We start from the raw sequence: 21,444 nt of genomic DNA, 5'->3' as shown, positions 1-21,444 counted from the left end.
CCTCAGCACCACATACAAACAAAGATGCTGTGTCCACCGAAAACTAAAAAAATAAATATTAAAAAAAAAAGAAAATTTTTGTGTAGGGCTATTTCTGGTTCTGTATCTCATTCAATTGATCTGTATCTATTTTCTCACCAGTATTATATCGTCTTGATTACTGTACTTTTGAAATAGAGTGATTTCTACAACTTTTTTTCAAGATTGTTTTTGCTATTCCTGTTCCTTTGTCTTTCCATATAAACTTTAGAATAATCTATAGTTAGTAAAGAAGTAAAAAGATTCTTGCTGGGACTTGGCAGAAACTGCTGACAAGCAATTGAACTAAGCTTAGTTATTTTGTGAACTGGGCTCTCCACTAAGCTACTGGCTTTGCTTCAGGCAGTGGATGTGGGAACACAATTTCATCCAAAGGCGTTATCTATACTTTTTAAGGTAAAATGGAGACACTATAGGTAGGGCCATGCTACCTGTACTCTCAAATATACCCTTCCTATTTGGCTATCAAGGTCTGTTGGACTCCTTCCATCTCTTTTAATCCTCCAATTAGAGCTGATCTACCCCAAAGTCAAGATGTCAGGCCAGCAAGTCAGTTTCCATGGGCCAGGCATTCAAGTTTCAAGAGCTTAGTAGTAGGTTAATAGCTGCACTTTTGAAAATGTCAGGCAGGTGGCGATATTGTGCTGGAAAAACGTCTGAGTGCTGACCAACCATTGTTCTTATTTTTTAAACTTCATTTTTATTGGCGCATTATAATTACTCGTAATAGTGGGATTCCTTGTGAAATATTCATATATGTATATAAAGCAATGGGGGTTTTATTCTCTAGTATATACCATCTTTCCTCCCCTCCTCTCTTCCCTTGGGTCTTTTATGAGGGGGGAAAGATACTGGGGATTGAAAACAGGGGTGCTTTACCCCTGAGCTATATAACCAGTCCTTTTTATTTTGAGACAGGGTCTTTGTCTAAATTGTTGGGGCTGGCCTTGAAATTGCCTCAGCCTCTATGGTTGCTGGGATTGCAGATGGCCCCCTCTGCCCAGATCTTCAACTAAAGCAGCAATTTCCTTTTCTCCTGATTTCTATATTGTTTCTGCTGGACCAGCAGGAAGGGGATAAGAAGACAGGTGGAGGAGCAGTTTACATGTCCCACATCTCTTCATGTGGCAGCCTCTGAAAGGGGAATCCCACTGACAATTATTTGAAACCGGTTAAGTGCAGGTATAGAACATGCCAATTCCTTTATTCATTCAGATTTGGAAGCTACATTATTAGATTGAATCTCCCAGAGGATCTCACCCACCAGGCCCTTTTAGCTTCCCTTCCCCATTGTGAAGCACATCTCAAATCCATTTCCACTACAGCAACAGACCAAGAAGCTCAAGATGTGTGCGACTACACGTGGTGGAATGACAGATGGCAATGGGTGGGGAGCCCCGGTTGGCAGAAGAGGATGCAAGTGTCACCCTTTTTCTTCTTTAGCTCCATGGTCAGTGCTTGAACACTGACGACTACTTTCCCTTGACAGCAAGGGACAGGCTTCTGTGCCCAGAGCCTTGTCCTCCTAGTTGGCTAAGTAAGTGGTGGCAGAGGCCAGGGTCACTGTGCCTATAGCCTGCTCTGCACATCTGGCTTTGCATTTGAACAGTGCAGCTTGTGGCTCAACCCAATGATTTTCTAATATTTTCAGCCCACTCACAGCTCTCAAATATCAACGTTTTATTGTGGAGACCATTTTATGTTTGGAGACTCCTTGACTCAGCAGCCATAGCCATATTACCTTTTAGCTAGAGAGACAATTTCCGACAACTTGTCATGAAAACATAACATACCATTCTCTGCCTGCTACAGTCACAATCAAGGTAACATTTAGATAACTTGTTTCAATAATATCTCTGGTCACTAAACCACTAAACATTAGTTCAACATCTATTCGTCAACAGGTAGGACAGTGGGAACCTTTAGTCTCCCCCATCCTCATCACTTGGTTGAGAGCCTTCATTACCAGGGCTCTGGGAGTCTTACAGTGTCATGGTTACTTCTCCATGGCCCATGATTTGTTTTCCAGAAAACTTTGTCTCTGCCAGCATTCCATGCTTGTTGCCCAAATTCCAGGGTATAGACCTTCATTTGACCCTACTTATAAGTCAGTAAGTTTGCCTGTCACTGTCTCATATATGTTGACAAAAGACACAAGACTCCTGGGTCAGAGGCAAAGGACTTTTTATCACTTGTGGCACAGCATGCAGATTATACATCACATTTATCAGTTACCCATGTCTCCAGCTTCACAGGGGCAACACAATGGGCCTGGATGTCTACAGGGACTGAGTGGGTTCATGCTGCAGCCAAACAGCATGAAGAATTCACCACTTTTATAGCAAGCAGTTCAGCCTGCTCCTTTTCCTCAGGGTTACTAGTTACATAAATCCTGAGAGATGGCCCAAGCAAAATTGTCTAGGCCTTGCAGTCTTGGCACGCAGAGCAGGATATACAGTTATACAAGAGGCTAAGAGATGACAGATGACAGACAGCCTGATCAAGAATACTGTCCAATTACAGTTTCAAAGACCAAAGAACAATTTCTTCAAAAGCTTGGTTAGTTTGCCAGCCTAATGTCATTGAATGTGAAACTGAGAAGTACAGGAAACTTTTCTGGTCCACCTTTCTTTAATAACTAGTACCACTGCCAGTTCCTAAAATAAGGACTATCATAAAATAGTCTAGAAAAAAGCCACTTCTTTCTAGAAAGAAATCTATTCTGATGAGAAAGTCATAAGAACTGAAGAGACAACAGTATAGTGTCGCTAAGGAGATCCAGTAATTACCCCCTTGGCAGAATGCTGAGATGAAATTACCACTCGGTGGCTGAGCCCATGGAAATATTTTTTCTATGAAATCATTATAGCTTTTTAAAAATCCCCAAATTTATATTATGATTTAATATTTAGGTTCCAAGATTTTACTCTTTAGAGATATACTAACTGTAATGACTGTTTAACATTACAACCAAACCTCAACAAGTCTCAGATTTTAATTCATAACAGGGTAAGTGACAAAATATTTAGGATTAAAAAGAGAAAAAGAAAATGAGATCAGTGACTATAATTAACATTTAAGGGATAATTAAGCATATGGACATTGGTAGCTAAGTTTCAGATCTACATATTGAAAGTCATAAATAAAACATGACTGTTAAGTGATAACCAATGGCAGACCCCATGAAACACCAGCTGGTGGCCTAGAACTTACATGTAGGTACTGAAGGTCATATGCCACAAGGTTGTTTTGGTAATTCAGAAGGGATAAAATACTTTTTTAAAATTTTGGTGGAGAAGCAGGCATTTTTATTCATAAGGCTAAATTTTTTCCTTTTCTAGCAATTTCACAAAACATGGCTTACATTCTATATTTCTCAGTGTTTCTATTAGAGATTTTATTGAGATTTTACAGAAAAAGCATAATTTTTTTTCTCTTAAAGGTATAGCGATGAAAATAAAATGAGCATTTAAGTCATGTTTTAACACATCTTTATACAGTGTTACTGGGTTTATCTCTGAGATACAAAATGCTCAGTAAGTGGGCTAGTGTAAAAATATTAGGCACTAATCAATTACATGTTAGAACCAAATTAATCACGCTATATTGGAGGAAATTTAATTTCAAGAAAATTAAGCTCCCTGACCTGCTTAAAACAAAGTTTATAATGTAATGAGACAAAAATGGAAGTAGTTTAAGTAATAAATGTTTAATCAAAGAATTTTACATATTATTAACAGCATTCATTTGGCCAAACATCTACACGTTTGTAGAATCCTACTGTATATAAAGTGGGAATGTATCAAGTATAGACTATGAAAGTGCAAATAACAAGTCAAGATTAGGTTAATTTCTTTTACATTATAAAATTAACTTGTTTACAAAATAGGCTTTGCCAAACTTTATTACTGAACTGTAAAGTCAATGACTGTGTTGTTTTTAAAATATGTACCAAGGAAATACAAACTGGATAACGATCATTTTTCATGCTCAGGAGAGACCAGCACAGAAACAAAGGATACTGCACAAGGTGCAAGGAAACCAGAACCCACCACAAACACTACCTTCACACAGAGAACTCCTCACCTCACTGCAGTTGTGCAAGACGCCTCAATGTGATGCGAACTCTACTGGAAAAATTACAACTTGGTCTATAAACTTAATGTTAATATTTTTAATCCAAAATAAATTTGTAAAAAAAATCCTTTAATGGACTATTTCAGTTTAATATACAGTAATACACTGTAGATTAAGTTAATATTTTCCCCCACTAATTTCAATAGGGATTGATATTAATTTTTCTGATAACTGGAGAAATAAAAACTAATGTGGACCTTAGTTATCCATCGCATAAGAGCAATTCTCATATAGTAGAGGAACCTGGGAACTTTAAATACTTTATATTTTAATGTCCTGGCCATATGAATTTAAAGTACAAGAAAATTTCAAAAGTAGGGATTGGAAAAAACAAGTAATCAAAAACCGTAATCACAACTCACATGAATACCAATACTAATACAACCTTTTACCTGGCCTAAGACTTGCCTGTACAAACTCAGTACAGAAATTTTGGTTTCTGTAGATTTCTGGTAACAATCTAGCAAAACATTAAATGGAGTGTTGCACGAATCTATTTTGCTTATGTTATGCTAGTTTTGATAATATGTAAGTAAAACAGCCATTCCAACAGTTTACTCTAGTTTTAATTACACACTGTACCATTGTATCTTAATTACAACTAAGACCAGTAATTTCTTCACAGTAAGACACTGGTAACTAGGAAGTTGATTTTTTTCAATACTAAACAGTAATCACACAGCAAATGAGTATTGTGCAAGAGAACAAACACATGTCAGCATTTGCTATTTAGGCAAACAAACTGAACATTTAGTTGTTATATTTACTGTAAAGGCAAGGCCATGGGTGGTTTCATGGAGGTCTTTGCAATTCATAGCATAGTTACTTCAGAAGAGACATTGAAATTTGAATTACTGACTTATTAACTGGCAACTATCCATTTAGGTTAGGCAAAGGCACGGTAACATGTTGCGCAGGATGTTTTATTGAATTTTTAATAATTGTGGGATTTACTATAACTCATGAAAACTCCACTTTTTTTCTATTTTATAAAACACCATTAAAAGTAATTGCACCCATTAGTAATTAGAATGCACTGTAAAATTGTGAAAACAAAGAACTATGATTGCACTTCCAATAAAGTGTCTCTTAAAATACAGCACCGCTGTTGCTAATCAACTGTATTTTAATATTAAAATAAACTGTTTTTAACAGCAGCATTAGGTTTAGTTAACTTAAGCTACAGGCTACATTTATTTAAAATACAGTCTCCATGGCAACAAAAGCCCATGAAATTCTGGAATATCACTGCTACCAAGTGGCACCTTTTACTCCCAAGAACGCTGACACTGTCCTGGAGTACACTAGGATGCTGCACACCTCAATGCTTTGTCAGTCAGCGCACGAGTCAGAGTTTGGCACAATTGGACTGTAAATAGACAGGAGGAGAAATCTTTGATTCATATGAAAATTAAAACTAATTACACTGTGGTAGATGCAGCACTAAAGAAGCTGTGGATACTTCAATTCACATTGCTCAGACAAAAAGGGAAGAATGAAGTTATGAAAGAGCACAAAAAGATTGAGGACATACATGTTATCAGATCTGTCAAAATGAACTTCTAAAATGAAGAAAACTTCCTTTTTAAAGGAAAGCCATCCAAAGATTAAGGAGTAAGCCTTTGATTTCCATGTTCAAGTCAAGTATTGCCAACTCCAGGGCAAACAGAGCCCTGCATTTTCTTAGCATGTAGAATACAACCTAATTATTCCATTTTGTTTCTCTTGCTCTCCTGCCATTCTTTTTCTCAGCAAAATGGGGACCAGCTATCCAGTTAAATACAAAAGAAATTCCCTGTAAGGTTAAAATTGAAAAATGAAGCTACCATTCAAGGGAACTCCTTTGTATTCCATCCTAACATCAGTGGTTTATAACTGAGCTGGAATTAAGTGGATCAAAGTCTCTATAAAGCTTTTTCCACCTAGCATACCATCTGTACTTGCAATTCATTTGGAGCCCAGACATGTACATTTCATACTAAATGTACTTGTTCAAGCCATTCACTTGAGGTTTGGGGTGTCTGACTTGAAACATCTGAACCATCACCTTTGTTGGCTGCCTCATGACTACTCCCATCACCTTGAGACGATGCTTCCCCAGCCAGAATATTTTCTTCCAAAGGATTTTCTTCTATCTGAGTTCCTCTACCTTCGTTGACACCAGCATCTTCAAACACTGAATCTTCTGGTGGCATTAGTTCCACATCCCTCACACCTTCCGACCCATCTTTGACACAGGGGAGCTGAGAATCTACACTAATTTCTGTAGTGGCTGGAGGAATCAGAGCAATGCTCTGAGGGTTCATGTCATGAAACCAAGCCATAATATTACCAAGAAGATTGTCACTGACATTGGGATCCTGGCCAGCTGAGTCAGGGTCACTGGATGAAGGACAGAAATCACTTCTTGCCTCACTGAGGGGGTGTGAACTCAAGGTGTCAGTTGAAAATGGGTCACTCGCTGCTCCTAGTCTCATGAGGCTGTCACCAAGTTCCAACAGCTCAGAGCTGCTCAATGCAGCACGAGGGCTATCTGTATTCCTGGGGACAGAGTCCAGCCTGGAAGGTAAAGAAGTGCCTATAGCTCCTAGGGATGCTTCGTTATTGAGGAAGTCTCTAGTTTCTTCGTCGATGGTCAGCCCAGATTCTTGCAGTGACAACTGTATTGCAAGAAGTATGTTGGGATCATCTTCATCCAAGGAACTCAGAGCCTGAGACAATAGAAAATAAAACCACTTTAAAAACTTCTGACAGAAAAATAATTCAACTCAATCAGATTTACCACTTTTCCTTTAACAGATAACAAATATTACTAATATACGTATACAAATTATTTTTTTTCTACTCAAATCTTTTTTTTTTGTGTGTGTGTGTGTATATATAAAATATATTTTATTTCTCATTTCATCTGCTGACAGACACCTAGGCTGATTCCATATCTTTTTTTTTTATTAGTTGCTCAAAACATTACAATGATCTTGACATATCATACATTTGATTCAAGTGGGGTATGAATTCTTTTTTTTCCACATGTACAGAGTGCAGTATCACATTGGTTTTACAGTCACGTTTATATATACAGCCATATTAGTGTCTACTGTATTCTGCTACCCTTCCTATTCCCCCCTCCCCTCTCCTCCCTTCCCCTCCCATCACCTCTCTCTACCCACTCTATGACACTTTTCTCTCTCTCTGTCTCTCTCTCTCTCTCTTTTCTTCCTCACACCATCTTATATGTAATTTTGCATAACAATGAGGGTTCTACTCAAATCTTATAACTATCTTCTTGTCTATGCAAAGGAAAAAAATATATAAGATAAATCAGAAATATAGTAATTATATATATTTTTTGCAGCACATCTTTGAAACAAAGATTTCAAAATGGAAGTAAGAAAAAGGAAAGCTGTAAAAGTAAAAGCAGGAAATCACACTAAACATGAAATGAGCAAAAGGGCAACTGAAGCTGCCCAGCAAGGCTACCTGAAGAGAGTCCTGGTTTTCAGAGCGACTGGCAGGGGTATAGTCACGCAGCGAAGAGCTGTGCAGCACACTCATAGATGCAGAACTTACCACAGACGCTCCAGGCCTGCGGCCACTGCCACCCTCTGGAATATCTGCTTCAAAGCAATTGGTACCACAGGCAATTTAGTGATAGGTAAGATTTTTTTTTTCTGTTTTCCATACATTTTCTTATTTAAACTGGGAATTTCTCTTTCAGTGCTATGAAAATCTGTATTCACATGTTTTCTTAATCTTTCTGGGATTTCTCAGCCATATTTGTCTCACCACTAGCAACAATATATCTAATACCATTACTTCAAGTCCATGACTGTTTTTACAACTTTTGCTCGTGTACTTATGGTTTTCTTCATAAATTCAAATGTTACACTCCGTTCTTCTTTCATTTTTCCTAAGTAATCGCAAATAAGGGTATTTTCATTTTCAGATTTTTTTAAATTAAAGAATTTTGGAATTACAATAGCCTAAAAAATTAATTTTTAGTCACAATGATCCTAATGTTATAGTTTTTAAGATTTTAACTCATAATTTAACATTTAAAAGTTGAATGATTAAAATAATTATCTCTAAAAGAACATCTCTAGAAGAACTAAGACTAATAGAAAAAAATATTCCACAAACACAATAACAGTACTGACAATTTACTTAGTGCTCAGGAGGCGCTGAAGTGCTTTACAAGCATTATCTTAATTTAATGCTAAGAATGAGCCTACGAACTGGTACTATTATTGTTTCTTTAGAATAAGGAAACTGAAGCATAGAGAGCTTCAGTGACTTGACTATAGTTATACAACTGGTTTACAGCAACGATAGTGTCAAAAACCCAGGTCTGTCCAACTCTATGTGTTCTTAACCTTCCTGGTTTTCTGTATCCCAGGACAATCTGAACATTTACTGAAACTACAAATCCCAAAATATTGACATCAGCCAATTTTAAAAAATAAATTCAGGAGAATTAAGATATTAAACCATGCTGAACCCAAGAGCTTACCTAAAGTGCTTTCGCTTGGCTCATCAGGGTCCGGAGGATTACTAAGCAGACTGTGCACGTCTCCTCGACGGCGCTGCTGTCTATGTCTCCTCCGATACTGAAATTCAGCATATTCCTGCATAAACCAAAGGTTATAAAATACAGGAGAGCATGCAGTTTTTAATGCAAATAAAAACAAATAACATACTTTTTCCCAGGGGAAAAAATGTGTGATTTTATACACATATTATAAAATCACTTGGCTTTAGAAAAAGAAACTTCAAGTTTTGCCATGCCAAGGAAACATAATAGGCAAAATGAAAAATAAATTTTTCCAAGTCATCACTATTGCCTAGATAAATTGGGAATACTTGCAAGCCTCAGAGCTACATTATAACGGAGTGTTACTTCATAATGCCTGATGATTTCAGTGGTCCTGCTATGTAATATTATAACTAATACCACAATCATTTTACTAAGTTAGATTCTCCCTGGAGGTCTATTTTTAAAAAGTGTGCAACAGAGGTGGGGACAATAACAATAATAAAAATGTCAAACCACATACACACACTGTTAAGTATCTGTCAGACTGTTGAACTTCCTACTCTTTGGAACTACCACATACCACATTCACAACTCAAATGACTAGATTAAAAGAAATAAGTTAGCTTTAAAAGAAGATGTCACTGAGCTTCCTTCTCTTATTAGCCAATATGTGATATTATCTACAATATAAGAAAGGGAAGTGTTTTCTATTTAGCAAGTGGGAAGAGTACAGATTTAGACAAATGTCCATATATCTATTTTATATTTGTGACAACAGCTTAAGGTAGGTTTGTTATTACCCAAGGTGATAGCTGGGAGTATCTGCTATTACCTGGGTATAAATGTATTTTCCTAGATTTTAGTGGCAGAGGAAATAAGAATAAAACAGAGGCCAGAGTGCATGACACTAGCATAAAAAGGCTAATTTGCAGAATCATTGTGGAATCTTATAGTGATAAACATAAAAATTCTCAGGTTTATGATTATCTTAGTTACTCTAGAATAGTCAATGTACTTATGTGGTGACAGTACTAGGAATAAGTGAAGACAAGTTCTATGTCATAAAACTTCTGTATCACACTACTCTAATTAAATTTATTTAAACTCCTTCATTTATCTAAGTTTAGCTGGAGTCTTAATAAGGGAGAGAAGGGGCATCCTACCAAGTTAGAAACCAATGACTGAAATTACACTGAGGGTTTACTTAGTTTCTTTAAAATTTCTGGGTAAACTGGGCATTTCTTCTTCTGGAGGCTCATGGTCTCAAGCTAGATTATTTATTATGTCATTATGTGGCTCTATGAACCACAGAACACCACATTTCTTAGACAAAAATGGTGTGAAAATTTTATCTCAACTAAAGGTTCATATATGAGGAAAATCTGCTTATTTTGTAGACTTGATAAAAATAATATTTCTAATTATTCTGAAAAAAAAAAAAAACCTCTCAAATTGGGGCTGAGGTTGTGGCTCAGAGGTAGAGCACTTGTCTAGCATGCGTGAGGCACTGGGTTTAATCCTTAGTACCACGTTAAAAAAAAAAAATAAAGGTATTGTGTCTAACCACAACTAAAGAAAAAAATGTTTTTTTTTTTTTAAAAAAAATTCTCAAATTACATTCTCTGATGATGTAACATGTTAAAAAAATTGCTTTCATAAAATTATCTAAAAATTTCCAAGGAATCCTAAGATCTTTGAGAAAATACACAAAAAGGCTTTAGTCAGGATGCTACACATGGTTTGAGAGTGTTAAGGCCACAGAGAAGATTTAAAAGTTCTAGGATAATAGGAAGAAAGGCTGCCAGAAGTTTGTTCTTTTGAATAATAAGAGCCACCACTTATTGGGCACCAATTTTGTCAATGCCTTGACAGTCTTTAATTCTTCTAGAACTTGATGGGGTGAATACCACTGCCTGTATTTTAAAGATGAGAAGTTAAGGAAGAGAACATGCTAAGATCTAGTAAGTTAGAGAACTAGAAACACCTGAACTCAAGTGTTTCTCAGACTTTAAGACTATGCTCTTTAAACAAAATTTCCCTGACTTTAAAGTGGCATAAAACATGGTGATGGGAACTGTAGTCTGAGCTAGCTGTCGAAAAAGGAAAAAAAAATAAATAAAGTGGCATAAAACAAATACTTGTGCCTGCCATGGACTCATGTAATTTATTTTTAAAATTTTTATCTATTTATTACTATTATTTTTTGTGGTACTGAGGATTGAACCCAGGGGTACTTTACCACTGAGTTACATATGCTCCAAACCCTCTTTATATTTTATTTTGAGACAGCGCCTCATTAAGTTGAAGAGGCTGGCCTCAAATTTGCAATCCTAACTCAGCTTCCTGGGTTGCTGGAATTACAGATGCACCCAGCTTCATGCAATTTAATGTAAATAAAATAAGGTAAAATTAACTTCACTGAAAAAATATAAATCTAACCTAAAAGTCTACTGGAGTTAAGTAAAATTATTCCCCTTTCCCCATAGTCTATCTTAAGATAAAGAGATAACTTTTAAAAATATAATCTTGGCAGATATTGAATAGTCACACACAGAATTTGAAAGTCTCACAATGTGTGGTAATTCTTTGGTTTTGTTGTAAAGTTTACACAAAAGTTTTGAATTTCAACATGTCAAAGACTAAAGAAAAGCAAAAGTAGATTAAATAATTTTTGTGGAATTAATTCATAAAACAAAAATTTAAGTGATAGTCATATTAGCAGGCCAAATATTTCAGAATCTCTAAAGTTACTGTCAGAGCCAGAAGCATCAAGATGATACAAACATTATTATGAACACTGATAAAGGTTTTATTTTTGCTTAACTGTGCTCATTTTTTTTTTTTTTTTGATAAATGAAGTTATCTATTCCTCCTTTTAGGCATAATTTTCCCATAATATCCCCAAAGCTATAATCATATTATAATACAGAAATAATAAGTCTAGAACCAGGTCTGTAATTTGTTTTCCAATAAAAATTTCATTAGTATATATATATTTTTGCAATTAAAAGTGAATTTAAAATTTCCATATGCCTTATAAGCACTGTTTTCTCAAGTCAATATTTTCTTAAAGATATCTACCAATATAAAAGGCCACAAGGTGATTGCAAGTATCCTCAGAAGCTGAAAAGAGAAAGTGTCTGATTTAAATAAGCCATAGTCATTTCTGAATAATATTCTGAATAATAATCATTTTCACAAAAAATGGGCTATAAATGATACACAAAGGTTTCATCATTTGTCCTGCTTCATTTCAAGAATAAACTGAGGAATGTAAGTATCAAATGCTATACTATATTATAAGGAGCAAAGGAAAGACAAGCAGAGAACTGCTAAAATAATTTAAAAATCAGATATAAAGGTGACATTGGCAATTTAAATCTCAGAAAATATTTGTGATTAAGATTTTCACTCTGCCTTATTTGCCAAAACTGCTTGTTGCAGTATTAAGTATTTTAGATTTTCTGTAGTATAAAATGACATTTCAATAACAAGAACCAAAAACACAAATAAGAAGAATAAGAAAGTCTTAAAGGGAAGCAGAAAGCAACTAAGCAAAGCATTTCTTTTAATATGAACATTATCACTGCAAAGTTTCACACTTTAGTAATTTCATTATGAATTAATTCTCAAGTTTGTTGAAGTAACATAAAAAATACATCATTCATTTAGGTTTTTAATAGATTCAGACTAAAATAATATTACAAATAGAAACCCATTTCTAATAAGTAAAAATTACCTCTATTAACAAATTAGAAGATATCTTCCAAAAATATATGTTGTAAATTTGCCTAAGTTCTGTTTATGAATTAAGAACAATAAAAGGGGGATACATTTAACAATGTGACGATACTCCAGTACTATGAAGAGCTAAACGTAGGTTCTGCTGAAGCATTTTTGTTACAAAATAAAGAGAAAGCACTGCTGATAACCTTAGTAGGATTTAGAATAGATGAAGGTGCAAATGCAAGCAGGGTTGTGCTAAGAAAAAAAAAAACCAACAACCAAAAGCCCCCACAAAACAATTACCTCAGGTGATGCAAATCCTAAATATTCCCAATCCCATGTTCCACCAGCAAAGCTACAAAGAAATTAGACATACCATTTGATTTATTATCAGTACTATAAAGTACATACCACCAGACCCTTGCCCTTTGAACATTACTTTTAATTCTTCTACTAAGAATTTGCTTAACCAAAGTAGATTGATTATTAAAATGACACTTTCATCATTTCTTCCAAATTCCAAGTTGCTTTGTTTGTGCAAAATAACAAAAAAATAAAAATCAGCATGTTATAACAAAATATTTTTACAACTGCTTCTATTTTTACTTTATAAGTAATGCTTGTAATCATTATGAATAATAAAATATGCTTCAATTTGCAGTGGCAGAAGTAGTATAAGTATCTGAAATGAAACAACCAAAACAACTGCTCTTTTTAGGGATAAATTTGAATCATTTAGGTAACTTTAGTATTAGCAGATTTCTCATTTCTTTACAAGTTCTTACACAAAAATACAAATATGACCATAACAAGTTGGCAGTTGACAAATTCTACATTATCAGATGTCTGTGACTCATCATATCACTACATATATTATACACTTGAAATGGCGCATTTGAATACTCTATGAATTGTGAGTTCACCTGAAATGTGAAATTAACCTAGTCTAATTAGTTTGAGGAACTGTACAATGATAAACAAACAAAAAAGAAATGCCAAATAAAATAGAAATAGTACTGAAGACAAAATATCACCAAAAAGAAAGTAACAGACTTTTATTGGCTATCCATATTTTAGGTGTAAGTAACCTCCAGGCATATGAACCCTAGTTGGATAAAAAATACAACTGCTGGCATTTGTGGCTCAAGCTAAAGTGGTTTCTATAGTGTACATCCTTTTTACCTGCGCCTTGGAGCTTCTGGTGAGTCTGCTGGAGCAACTCCACGAGCCACAGATGCCAGGAATTCTTGCCTCTTCTGCTGTACAAGGCATGCGGCCTTGATGATCTTGTGGCGAGGTGTGCGAAGGTAAGGCCTATTGACTTTTTGGGCAAGGTCTTCAGTGACCATTTCTAGGTCTGTCTATGGCATGAGGAGGGGAAAAAAAAAAAGATTATAGGCTAAATGTGTTAGTAAGCAGCAAATCCAGAGTTGATCTGGTCTCCTAGCTAAGTCTCACTCTTTTGGAGTCAGAAAGTAATACAAATTTTGAAATAACTTCCTATTTGACATACTTACTACTATGTACATTTTTCCAGGTTATAAAAGAGAAAGAATCCCCCTAATTTCAGGAAAATGACACTTATTTGATAGGTATTTATAGAAATGTAGATTACAATAGGTATTTACAGTGATGTAGTTGGTACAGATTACAGTCATTGAACATAGAAAGTATCTATAAGGAATTTATAACTTGTCTATGTGAAATGTGTAATATACTTCAAGACACTGTACAACCACATGCAAGATGTTATGATGTAGACCATATATAAATGCTGAAGGAATCTGAGGCAAGGTAAGACCACTGTGATTTGGGGTTAGGCCTTAAAGGCTATGGAGAAAATGAATATTGACCCTTAAAAGAAATGCAGGATATAAATTAGTAAGGACAGCTTAAAAATAATACATGAAACTGTAATGAAAGGAGAAAGTTTTTTAAAAAATACTTTTTATTTGTTCTAATTAGTTATACATGACAGTAGAAAAGAAGGAAGTCTGATGGCTTCAAAAAAAGATGAGTGTACAATGAAGTTGATTGGTTACAAGGACTTCAGCTGACTCAGGTATTTTAGCTTTTTAAATTCTGTAACTTTTTTTTTGGTAGTGCTGGGGATTGAACCTAGGGCCTTGTGAATGCCAGGCAACCACTCTACCAACTGAGCTTATCCCCAGCCCCAACTTTTTTTTTTTAATCGAACATGTTTATTTGCATACTATTTTTTGGTAGAAAAAAAATATAACATACATTTATTTAGCACAGCCTTGTGAAATGCAAAAAGATAATTGGGTAAGAAGCAATTTTTTTTAATCCTAATCCATTTCTGCTAAAATATTTTCTGAGGACTAAATCATGAACTGCTCCACTGGAATTAGTATTATACTAGTGGGGCACACATTTAACATCTATTAATTTTCTCTTAAGTATAGGTAGCAATTCACCATTCTCTTAAATACTGTAACTTTTTCAGTTGTACTTTAAAAATAAACCAGTAAACATAACTTTCTAATCTAGAATATAATGTGGTTTGTTTCATATTTGAGGATAAACTTCAAAAACCAGTTTAAAACAAAGAAACAAATGCTAGCATAGTTCATGACTCATTCAAACTTGCAGTGACAAATTTAAACATAAAAGAAAATTTCAGTTTATTATTGGTTAGTTTTTATTTATAAGCTACATATAACTGCTATCATTTGAAATATAAATTTAACAAGATATCTTACTTGCATTAGTTCAAAAATTTCTTTCTTTGTGCTTTTAGGTTCTAAGAAAAATCCATATGGATAAGAACACTTGAGGATACGCCGAGTTTTTAAGAGCACGTGAACTGCATCTTCAATGAAAGTGGTATCTGGACAGCCTCCTTCAGCTATAATAAAGGAATTAAGGCACAGTGAAGTTTTCTTGCAAACTATTTTATTATAAAATTAACCAAACAACTGTTTTCTTAAAAAAAAAATCCTTAAGAAGAAACTAAAGTAGTTCTATGATACTTATTTGAGCTAAACTAAAAACCTATATGAAATATTCATATGTGATATGCATGTGATAGTGAAGGACATTCAGATCAGCCCAGGAGCCATGAAGAATGCACACACTCATCCTGGATTCTGTCCTTAACCTATTGGTAAACAAACACAGCTTTACGTTTAATGTTTTATTAAATTTTTCAGATTATATCTAGGGGAACTTTTTTTTTTAATATATTTTTTTTAGTTGTAGATGGACACAATACCTTTATTTTGTTTATTTTTATGTGGTGCCGGGATCGAACCCAGTGCCTCATGCATGCTTGGTAAGTGCTCTACCACTGAGCTACAACCCTGGCCCTAGGGGAACTTTGTTGCTTAAGAATTAGAACAAATGCCTTTGCTAAATTGCTTGCTTTAAAAAAAAAAAAAAAAAAAAGTCTAATTATAATCAACCCTCTGCAAATACAACACAGGAAAAAGATACTACATTCTGAGGAACAAATGGATAACTAACTCTAGTAAATAAAAAACATCAGGGAGAAAAAAGGAAGAGTGAGGAGCAGGGAAGAAGAAATTGTCTTAATAAAGCAAAAATATCTTTACAGCATTCTTTAACAAACTATAGAATCTAAAAGAATAAGTACTGTTGAAAACCAGATTATTTTGCATGCCTTTAGATCCTTTAGATTTCAATTACATCTGTATGTTCACAGATATATATATACCACCCTAAAATTTCTGCTTTTGTTCAACATTTGGTATCTATAGAATGTAAAAAAACAAACCAAACCAAACATGCCCCTTGCTCATTATATGTGAAAGAAGTGCATGAAATTGTATCTTCTTTTTCAATTCTTATTTTTTAATTTTTTTCACATTTTATATGCTGCCTAGAACCTCCAAATGTTGAACAAAAGCAGTAATTCATATCGCAAATATTTATTGTTTACTACGTGTCAGGCATGGTTCTAGGTAATAGGAATACATTAATGACAGAATAGACAATAATCTCTACTAAAGAACTATGTACCCTGTGATAATTTTTTCCCTTTCAATTTTACTGTGGACAATATTCTAGAGCTTGATATTAGTGTGATATAATTATATCATTAATAATGTCTACAAACTAATAATTAACAAGAATAAGCCTATTGATACATTCTTCCCTTCTCTATTTATCTTATGGTTACTGTCTTATTAGGGAATCATTTTCACAAAAAAGGTTATTAGTACTCATTATTTTATAAATTGGAACAAATACAAATATAACTGATCACATTTTTAGGCTTAAATATGTCATTCCTATAAATGGTAGGACTATTTTTAAGATATGATTTTTAAAAATAAACATACCATACCCTGTATTGTGTGGTCACTGTGGGATATTATGTTCTAATGATGTAACTAGCACTTGATCCATATTTAGGAATACTCTTTTTATAATTAAGACTTATAAGTGTTAGCTCTTCTTATGGCTTTGCTTTTGACCTTGAGTTCATTACTTACCAGTGAAACTATTTCTCTCCGAACTTTTATTTTGACTCCATTAGGCACTCTGCTATACTTTCTCAAGAATTTTATGGTATTCAGTTTATGACATTTGGGTAGCATATGTATGTTGCTTCCTTTGACTATGTCAGGAATGCCCTTTAGTACCCATCACTTTTCCCAACACTTGAGAGAGCATCAGGAAAGGCACAATGTAAACAAAGTCATGATGTGTTTTTGTCACCATAGGCTACATTAAGAGAAGCAGGCTAGGTGCCAGGTGGAAAATTCTATCACAAGAGATAAAGTCTTATAAGAAGAGGAAGGGACTTATCCTTATAAGAAGAGGACGGGACACCAGAGCAATCTCATTCTCTTTCCCAGACAACATAAGGACATAGGTGAGCTAATGACTATAATACATTTCTTTAGAGACCTAATCTCTAATCAGTGAACTGAATTAGCATGGAAGGACATTTTATATTAATTAATATTTTATATTAATTATAACACAATCACTTAGAACTTACTTTCTTTGAGAGCTCTACTCAATTGCTCCATCTTTTCTTTGGCTGTTTTAAGAAGGCGTTGTTCTAACTAAAGGAACAAAAATAAATAATTTAAGCCATCTTCTTTATTTATTTACAACAGAGTGGTTCAACTCATTTAAAATGATTTAAGACATACCTGATAACTATGCTCATGGTTTTTAAATCTTGTGTAATAGTGCATAAATCTGTCAAGTTCCTGAAACCGTTTGTGCTTTTTCTCAGCCTAGAAAACAAAAGTCCATTAATAACTTTTACAAAAACGACTAATTATTAAAATTAGTTCTGGAGGGATAATTTAAATTTTTTATTAGTAACAGGTAGTGATGCATACAGATTTGTTGGTTATTTTGCTGAGAAAAAATAATAATCAATACATTTTAAAGGCTCTCAAAACAAAGTCTAAATTGGTATTCTCTTCAACAACCCATTAGACATCTTCACATCTTCAATGTCTTTAAAAAATTTTTTTAGTTGTAGAAGGACACAATACTTTTATTTTGTTTATTTTTATGTGGTGTCAGGGAACAGACCCAGTGCCTCATGCATGCTAGGCAAGTGCTCTACTACTGAGCCACAACCCCAAGCCCTTCAATGCCTTATCATATGGTTTATTGTCAGAGAATAATTTGTGTCCTACTGAAATTCTTATGTTGAAGTCCTAACCCCAAAGTGTTTCTGGAGACAGTGCCTGTTGAGGAGGTAATAAAAGTTAAGTAAGGTCATTAGTGTAGTGATCTAATGTGATAGGGCTAGTGTCCTAATCAGAAGAGGAAGGGACACCAGAGCGCTCTCATTATCTTTCCTAGACAACATGAGAACACAGGTGAGAAGGTGGCTGGCTGTCTGTAAACCAAGATGAGAATCTCCTCACCAAGAATCAGTCAGCTAGAACCCTGATCTTGGACTTCATAGCCTCTAGAATTGTGAGAAATAAATTTCTATTGTTTAAGCTACCCCATCTTTGGCAGCTGAGCAGACTAGCACACTGTATGCTATAATGTAATACTGTATTGTTGATATTTTATGAAAATTATTTTTAAGTCTTTACGTTGGCAGGTTGAGACTAGGCTTTTCATACCTTCATCAAAATCAAAAGGGAAAGCTTAAAAGGAGGAAAAACTTTCAAGTTTATAGATTACTTTGTTTTAACTAAAGCCTCCTCCAAAGTGTATTCAATTTTAATGCCTCATTAAGATGAAGACAGGAGCTGGGTAAGGGGGCAGACACCTGTAATTCCAGGGGCTCTGGAGGCTAAGGCAGAAGGATCGCAAATCTGAGGCCAGCCTCAGCAATTTAGTAAGGCTCTAAGTAACTTAGAGAGACCCTGTCTCAAAAAATCTAAAGGGCTGGGGGTGTAGCTTAATGGTAAAGCATCTCTGGGTTCAATTCCTGGTAGGAAAAAAAAAAAAAAAAGATGACGACAGGAAAAGAAGAAATGCAAAATACTTCTCATGGTTTAAGCGGCTTACACAAAAATATAAAGTCTTGGCTTAATCTGTTCTCTTTACCTCCACAGTCATTTCTTTGGATTGCTCCTCCACATGTTGAATGACTTCATAGCGAGTACATCTGTAATAACCTCCAGTGGAAGAGCTATGTTTTTTCCATTCTTCTAGGCAAATCCAGCAAAAGTCATATTTGCACTTCAAAAGAAAACATACATGCATAACATTTCCCTGTTAATATACAAATGCTGCTCTGCTTTTTAGTCAATCAATTTGTAGTGACTAAACAATTCTGTTTATGTGACCAGAAACAAAACATCTCAAAGATATGCTCTCTTTCTCAATATTTCCTTTTGCTATCTTATCTGCATTATGGAAAGATGTGAGGGTAGTTTAAAACTGTTACTTCTAGGTATAACTAAAAAATAAAATCACAATATTTTATGAAGTAATCAAAAAGAAACAATAAAAATATCAGTAGGATATTTGTTTCAAATACTAAAACAAATAGTGATAAATGTTTCATTTTTTTCGAGTGTGTGGTAATCTGACACTGGTGTCTGAAGTTCTATGTTCCATATGAAAAACTTCTGGCAACTTGATAGACAAATTGGTTTTGAAGCTGCAATGTTTATAAGGTCTCTAAGTACAGGAGCTGACAGAAAGCTGTTTCCCATTTTAAAGAAAATTTTATTTATTTAATATGCCATAATTAGAAGAAAATGCCAAAAATATGAACATGGATTCTGAATCAGAAACATTTTCCCATTCTAAGTCTATGTTGTTTTCTGGTCATTTTTTTTTTTTTTTTTTTTTAAGAAACATTTAAATCTTTGAGCTACTAGAAACTTATCTGGGTATATAGTATGAAACTAACTTTATTCCCACCCCCAATAGCTGTCCTACTATCCTATTACCAATTACTGAATAATTCATGTGTATCTACTGGTTAAGAATGCCACCTTTACCATATGCTAAATTCCCATGTATGTGTATCTATTTTCTGGGCTTGCTTTATGTTCTGGGCTTGTTTATTCACATGCCAGCACCATATTGTTTTAATTACTGAGGATTTGTAATATGGCTTATCAAGGTTAGTACCACTTTACTGTTCTTTTTCAGTTTTCCTAGTTATTCTTGCTTTGATTTCCCTTACGGACTTGTTTGTTTCTATCTTTCTGCGGTGCTGGGGATTGAACCCAGAGTCTCACATACTAGGCAAGTGCTCTACCACTGAGTTGCACAGTCTCCAACAAAAAATTTTTTGAATTAAGTTTATCTAGATGCAGAAACAAAACTTGTGATATTTTTGAGTCTTTCTATTTAAGAAATTGGTTGTCTTTTTATTTGTTCATCATCCTTTGGACCCTAGAGGATTTTAAAATTTTTTTCTATAAAAGTCATGCATATTTCTTAAATTTATTTCTAGATAAATAATATCTTTCAGTATATATTTTTCTGATGTTGCTTGTACATATGAATATTATTACTTTCTGTATATTAGTTTTGTACTCTGCTATTTAACTGAATATTTATTTGTAGTAGTTTTTCAGTGATTTTTATGGATTTCTAGGCATACAATCATGCCATCTGCAAAATTGATATTTTTATTACCTAATATTTAATCTAATTTTTACAACTCTTAATTTTTTTAAGAGAATGATTTAAAAAAAATTTCTAAATTTATTTTTTAGGTGTAGATGGACACAACACAATGCCTTTATTTTTATGTGGTGCTGAGGATCGAACCCAGGTCCCGACCGTGCTAGGTAAGCGCTCTACCGCTGAGCCACAACCCCAGCCCCAACAGAACGATTTTTTAAAATATTTTTTAAGTTGTAGATGGACACAATGCCTTTATTATTATTTATTTATTTTTATGTGGTACTGAGGACTGAACCCAGTGCCTCACCCACACTAGGCAAGCACTGAGCCACAACCCCAGCCCCTCTTAATTTCTTTATGTTGTCTAATTATGTTGACCAGTATTACCAGTTCAGTGTTAATGATAATATAATAATGCAGAGCATCCTTACTTTATTTTTGTGTTTAGGGAGCTGCCACTAATTCCCCACTAAATATATTAGCTTTCATGGAGACAATTTATTTTTTATCACACTTAGAAAGAGTCCATTCTTTATTGATTTGAGTGTTTATAAAAATTGTTAGGGATTGGGGTTGTAGCTCAGTGGTAGAGTTCTTGTCTAGCATGCTTGAGTCACTGGGTTCGATCCTCAGCACAACATGAAAGTAAATAAATAAAGATATTGTGCCCATCTACAACTAAAAATATTAAAAAAGAAAAAATTTAAAACTTTTGTCAAAAGCCATTCAGCATCTATAGAAAATATATGACTTTCCTCTTTGGATCTACCAATAAGATGAGGTAGAGTAACAATTTTCCTCATATGGAACCAGTTTTCTTAAATTTATTTTTTAGCTGTAGTTGGATATAATACCTTTATTTTATTTATTTATATGTAGTGCTGAGGGATCGAACCCAGGGCCTCACATGTGCTAGGTGAGCGTTCTACTACTGAGCCACAACCTCA

The 21,444-nt window shown here is 34.4% G+C and overlaps 1 protein-coding gene across 6 annotated transcripts in view; it reads right to left on the bottom strand.

Moving 5' to 3' along the window:
• Nucleotides 1-3,729: 3,729 nt before the first annotated feature.
• Ankib1 (ankyrin repeat and IBR domain containing 1) overlaps nt 3,730-21,444 on the bottom strand; it is a 121,766-nt gene continuing 104,051 nt past the window's right edge. For 3 of the 6 annotated variants that reach the window (XM_058582881.1, XM_046455182.2, XM_046455181.2), the window contains exons 12-20: nt 18,956-19,090; nt 17,584-17,670; nt 17,427-17,493; nt 15,160-15,305; nt 13,619-13,797; nt 12,740-12,791; nt 8,687-8,801; nt 7,657-7,793; nt 3,730-6,887 (exon numbers count right to left, since the gene is read on the bottom strand). In XM_058582881.1, the coding sequence (XP_058438864.1) occupies nt 6,150-6,887; nt 7,657-7,793; nt 8,687-8,801; nt 12,740-12,791; nt 13,619-13,797; nt 15,160-15,305; nt 17,427-17,493; nt 17,584-17,670; nt 18,956-19,090 (1,656 nt within the window). In that variant the 3' untranslated portion in view covers nt 3,730-6,149. The remainder of the gene's footprint in view (nt 6,888-7,656; nt 7,794-8,686; nt 8,802-12,739; nt 12,792-13,618; nt 13,798-15,159; nt 15,306-17,426; nt 17,494-17,583; nt 17,671-18,955; nt 19,091-21,444) is intronic. The other 3 variants (XM_046455184.2, XM_046455185.2, XM_046455183.2) reach the window with 3 other exon arrangements.

This window comes from Marmota monax, unplaced genomic scaffold (assembly GCF_021218885.2).
Source record: "Marmota monax isolate L192 unplaced genomic scaffold, Marmota_monax_Labrador192_F-V1.1 WCK01_AAM20220418_F8-fsc00264, whole genome shotgun sequence".
Taxonomy (NCBI): domain Eukaryota; kingdom Metazoa; phylum Chordata; class Mammalia; order Rodentia; family Sciuridae; genus Marmota; species Marmota monax.
This window is presented reverse-complemented; position numbering and strand designations above follow the sequence as displayed.